Source organism: Stegostoma tigrinum, chromosome 8 (genome assembly GCF_030684315.1).
Source record: "Stegostoma tigrinum isolate sSteTig4 chromosome 8, sSteTig4.hap1, whole genome shotgun sequence".
In the NCBI taxonomy this organism is placed as follows: Eukaryota; Metazoa; Chordata; class Chondrichthyes; order Orectolobiformes; family Stegostomatidae; genus Stegostoma; species Stegostoma tigrinum.
Window position 1 is genome coordinate 86,781,696 of NC_081361.1, and position 6,000 is coordinate 86,787,695.

General features: G+C 42.0%; 1 protein-coding gene across 1 annotated transcript in view; it reads right to left on the reverse strand.

The window, feature by feature from the left end:
* ephx4 (epoxide hydrolase 4) overlaps positions 1-2,293 on the reverse strand; it is a 53,795-nt gene extending 51,502 nt beyond the window's left edge. Inside the window, exon 1 of the mRNA XM_048539633.2 lies at positions 1,944-2,293. Within this exon, the coding sequence (XP_048395590.1) occupies positions 1,944-2,177 (234 nt within the window). The 5' untranslated portion in view covers positions 2,178-2,293. The remainder of the gene's footprint in view (positions 1-1,943) is intronic.
* Positions 2,294-6,000: the final 3,707 nt, after the last annotated feature.

Here is a 6,000-nt window from a genome sequence, read left to right on the forward strand (position 1 = left end):
TCATTAAATCCCCCTCCATCGTTAATGCTGCTACCTTTCATACTTAAGGATGTGTTACATACATCCTCAGTGTCGTTTCTGAAGTGTGCTTTTCTTCAAAGCACCCATATTGACAGGAGAGCTCAAATTTCACAGCATTTCTTGGTGGAATGTTAGAGCGCACAGTGCAGTGGCACTGAAGCTTGCATTAGCAGGAAGAGGGTTTAAAAATGGACAGGGAGAATAGGTAACCTGAAGCAATCTATGAAAAGCAATTAGTTTTGAAAGAAACGTAAGGCAAAGATAATAGCATTTCATAACAGATGGATTCATCCACTAGATATCAAAAGATGGTATTTAATATGAGTAGAGTAGAAATCCATAAACATGTAGGAAATGTTGCAGCTTAAGGCAGAAGAACAGCAATTGATCACAGGCCTTTCAATCACTGATCTGATCAACAATTTTCTAACCTGGTGCATGATTGGAGTTGTAAGTTAATGAATATTCCAGTGTGTTTAAGCAGTACAAATAAATCCATTTAATGAGCTCGAACCCACATTCAAGGAAAAGGTGCTGAAATGTTCATTATAATCATCATAATAAAAAATGGATTAAAAGACTGATAACACACCCAGTATTAAATTTATTATCTCAAGGTAGAAAAGTAGTGAGAAATGAGGTGCCACAAAAAACTGTCTGCATCATTTAAACTAATCACAAGATTTTTACAATGCTGACTGTTAACTAGTGAGAGATAATGTGAGTTCCAATCAATCTGAAACCCAGCAGCTAAACGGTTTCGTTTCAGACAAGCTATGAATGGTCACTGCATCTCTAACCATTTGACCTTTTAAACAACTGAGACCACAAAATAAATCCGATTTCGAAGAATTGTTCGCTGCAACTCATTTAATTTTGATGGTGAAAAAGCACGCTTTATTCAGCTTCCACGTCAAACTGTCAAAGAATCAGTTAAAATATATGGTTGGCAGAAAAAAAGCAACATCACATCATTAACTTCAAATTGTAATTGGCCCACCGTTTTTTGCTTGCTAATTAGGAATGCGATTTTTATAAGCGACTATAAATATTTATATTGAAATCTTAACTAGGGTATTTTCTCAGGTGGAGTAAAAGGAAGAGAGAAAGAAACTAAATGGGTTTCGAAATTCGGTGTTTGGGTCCAAAGAACTATTTCAATGTGGTGCCCACATGACATGAGATTTACTTGCTCTGAGGCACTTTTGTAATTACTATTCCAATAACGTGCTAGTCAAGGCACAGTTAGGGGTGACCTACAGTGAGAGAACGTGCGTGGCAGGTAAAAGGCTCTTTACTTTCTGATAAAACCTGACAGTTTCTAAGTTCGATGAATGTGGCTCGGGGGAACCTGCGCGAACACGCGGTGGACTTAACAGTGAATAAATGATGGTGTGGGAATCAAAATGATGCACATCGAAACCTGAGCTCTGCAACCATTATTCAATGAATCAAGTGAGCGCGTTTCTAAAGCGCCGCTGGTTTGGCCCTGGCTGTGTCGCGTTCTACTGAGGAGCTATCCCCGATTTCAGCACTTCGTCCACAAACTCTCCGCTGAGGATAAACAATCGTGGCAAAATGGGAGAAATGTTAATGTGGCGCAAGGACTGCAGTGCATGGTGCACAGTTCAGGAACTGGAGGGATCCAGCCATTTCATAACACTGTAGTTTTATTTGTTGCTTTTCTAAAACAAAATTTACCATGTTTTTGCTTCATTTCAAGCTCTGATATTTGCAAGCGTTCCATAACAAGTCAGTCCCACCCCCGGAGTAAATATTCAAACATCAGGCACAGGCCTCCTGTCGACTGACAAAATTCAGGAATAAACCGGGGTAATGACCAGAATAAATGTAATAAAAATTGTAAAGAACAGCCTGCCTTCTGCCTCTAAACCCCAAACGTGCGTCCAGTGCTGACTTACCTTAATCCGCACATAGCAGTGTGTGCCCAGGGACGTGTCGTTTAAGCAGGCAGGCAGCGTCTCACGAACTGCCCACTGGAAGGTCTCTGCTGGCTTCCTGATTATGTGCCACAAAACTTTCAGTGAGACCAGGCAGGCACAGAGCCCGCAGAAACTGTACGTTAGAGCCCAGAGGAAGGATCTCACCAGAAGTCGAGTTGTGAACATCAGGAAGTCACAAAGCGGGCTCACCATAGTCCCACTGGGAATGAATGAGGGAGCTGTGTGACTCGCAGCACCTTCACCTTCTCCAGTGCCAAGGAAGATCCCCTTAAACTGGAGTCATGGAAACCACTAAGAGATCGCAACGTCAAGCATTGCGCCTACGTAAAGCGCACTGTTTTTACAAATAGATGTGGCAGATTTCATTGGCCGCATCAGTGTCTGCAATCGGAAGCAGCTCTCTCTCACCCCTCCACCCCCTCGAAAGCCACTCAGAGGCCACACCGTGAGCCCCACAGCCAGAAAAATCTTCAGCTGCAGTGTGCTCAGGTGCTGGTACCGGTCACCGTTCAGAGACAGTGAAACATAAGAGCCCACGGTAACCGAGTGAAATAGTGTCACCAAAAGTACAGGGGTCACATTTGCTCAAAAGTAGCAAGGCTTGCAGTTATGACACAACCCTCTGCTCAATAGGCAAAAAACCCCACCATTCATTAACACGATCAAACCCCAAAAACTACATCCCTCAAAGTCATAGCATTTGCTGCTGAGAACAGGATTGGCGGTCATTTAGGTGAGTGAGTAGTCTTGGGGAGCCGGGGAGAGTAGGAGAGGGATGAGATAGTGGTTATATTGTGAACTGTTTCATTCCCTCCCTCTGGGATTTGTGGTATTTCCCAGATGACCTTGTGAGATCTCCCAACTCGGACGAGTCTGTGATACTGGGTCAAGTTTGGTTCCTGTCACTAATTCTTTATTTATTTTGTCTTGGGCCTGTCCAGTTATTAATGGTATAGGATACACCATCATAAAGTACCTTCAGAAGAGACATTTTTCTTGGACAAAAAGAAGGTTTATTGTTATAAACCACACAAATTTGGAGCAGGTGCCTGTTTATTGATTCTTAGCGAGATGATTTGGCATGATCTCGATCAGCTCTGCCCGCATAATGCCCAGCTTTAAGCTGCAACACGTCAGCTGATGCTGCAGCAGTTTCAGCTGACTCGCAATTGCGAGGGCACTGAAAGAGCGGCAGAGGTCAAAGGGCTAATGTTGTTATCTTGAGGGCAGAAAATTCATGATCAGTGAAGATACTTTCATTCTGCTAATGCGGTGCCTCAAGAATCCTAGTAAACTGTTTTTGGACATATTACTGGGCTTTGGTGAACAGCTTTATAAAAAAAACCCTTTATCATGAAGTGACTCTATTGCGGCTTATGCTCACGACTTCTACGTTTTACAGGCAGACATTATCATTCGCTATCTCACCCTTATGAGGGCTATAGATAGGTTAAGAAAACACTTCTCCCAATGATGATGGTATCAATGAGCTGGGACACAGATTTAATGTAAGGGAGGGACAGAAAGTTTAGCGGAGATGTAAGGAAAAACATTTTCACACAAGGAGTGGTGAGAATCACTGCCTGTAAGGGTTATAGAGGCAGAAACCCTCATAACATTGAAGTATTCAAATGTGTACGTGCAATGCCAAGGCAAACAAAGCAATGAACTAAGGGCTGGAAAATGGGATTTGAGTAGTTTGATGGTTGTTTTTGCCTGGCACAAACTTGATGGGCCAAAGGGCCTTTTTCTGTGCTGTAGATCTCTATGATTCTATTACTATTTGTTCCCATTTCAAAGTAGCCTTTTTATCTGAGTCTTGTCTAATTTCATGCGTGAAAAAGCTGGTTTTAAATTGTACACAGGTTCTCTTATTTCTAGGCTACCCAGCCAATGAAATGATTTCTACCTACCCTATCTGCCTCCTTCTATTAAATCATCCCATAAACTATAAGCAATGGTCTAGGTAGCCTAGTCAGGGTATACATAGGCAAAGCTTGAGTTTTGCCCCTTGTATTTTGAAAGGCAAGGCACAAAATTGGTCAGTTGATTGGAATTATGGATGGATTGATTTATAAATAGGGTTTTGAATTTATTTTTGCTGTAGCGTTATATTTACAAGGCCAAGTTGACAAAAGTGATGGCCAGCCACAGAAGGTGCTGAACTGAGCAAGTGGGGTCACATTTAAAGTTGGCTGAGTCAATATGGGCAGCCTGGCTGGAAAGGGACTAGTTGTTGCATACCTGGTGGCAAAGACTATGCCCTCCTGATGGTAAGGTTTGCAATATGCAGCAGACCACAACAAATCTTCACAATACAAGTTCTACAGGTCTCCTCCAGCATGGTCTAAGTAACGGAGGCATTGTATCCAATGTCCTGTACCATCATGTTTCATGTGCTTTGGTTATATGCATAACACCCACTAGTGCATGCGTTACATATTGGAGCCATGTGCTCAGTGGATAGCTCTTGTCAGCCAGCAGCTTTTGTTTGCTGTAGTGGCTCAAATGGTCCAGAGAACTGCTGCAGATGGAAGAATTGTGATTTTGGTAGAATGTCAGAACTGACCTAGTGACATTCTAGGCATGGCTGTGTACCATACAGACTTTGAGAGAATGCAATCATTTCCAGTTGTGACACATCTCAAAATTAATTTGCAGTCAGCAGTACTTTGCACCTGGGGGAAATCAGCAATTCGTGCTCAGCCAAATGCTCATGATGCCACTTCTTTTTGGCCAAATAAATGAAATAACTTCAGTCCTTTGAAGGCAGCTCTCCCTTTGCTCTAGTGGACAGCAGTCTGGGACATGTTGGCTGCTTTAGCCAGGATAGAGCAGAGATGTAATGTCTATGGCTGCTGTATTCTTCATAGTCATTGGCAATGCCACCAGTAACTTGGTCTGAAGTTGCAACTGGCAAATTTTATTGGGGCATCCTTACTGGGGTGGAGATGTTTGACATAATATTCCATGTTAATTCAGACAGAAAAGTGGCAGGTTTTGGCACTTGCTGAGAGCCCCTTTCCCCCTCTTTGAGCAGTTCTTTCTCCACTCTTGCCTCTGTTCATTCTCCCTGTTATGCTACGGTCAAAGTAAAGGCTGTCAAACAAGGAGATGCAAACTCCTCCACAGTCTTAGAGAGTTTTGTGCAGAACTCAAGTTAGGACAAAATCCTTGAACATATGGCATGTCACTTTCTGTAGACTGAAAGTACTTTAAGTAGCAATATGAATCATTTAGTATAGCAACAGCAGGTAGAAATTATTCAGCAGATAACCAAAAAGCAAATGATCCCTGTAAATAGAACTGATTATGGGAGAGGCTTGGAGTGTTTCCTATTACTGCAGTTAGTTCAGGGAGGGCATTAGCTGGAACATTGAGCTGAGATGCAAACTCTATCATTAAATCTCTGGTTGAACATTGCTGCTGACTGTGTCCTGTGCCTGCACAATATTCTCACCAAAACTACATCCAATACAGCCAACTAGATATATGCCATGGACATCTACAGTGCTGTAGAAGGGCATAATTCAACTGATTCTCATAGCCCATATTGCTTGAATTTTCTGATAAAACTTGATTACAACATTGGTAGCAAATTGCATTACAATTACAGATCTCATCCTCAATTATACTGAAGATTGTATTAGTGCTCCTGTTATTCCAATTTAGAGAATTTTTCATTAATGACCACTTTTGAGTTCACTCATTCCTCACCCTTCCCTTTTCTTGGTGAATGTTGAAGCTTAAACTGATATGTATGGAGTTAAATTTGCACTACACAGTGTCAGACATTGACCATCTGCCTCCCCTTTTTTTATTCACTCGTGGGAATTGGGCATTACTAGCTGGCCAGCATTTATTGCGTATCCCTAGTTGCCCTTAATAAAGTGATGGCAAGCTGCATTTTTGAACTGCTGTAATCCATTTTCAAGAGGTGTACTCACAATATCATGAAGGAGGAAATTCCATAATCAAACTTCTCCCCCTTAAAATCTTGGAGGGCGGAATGCAC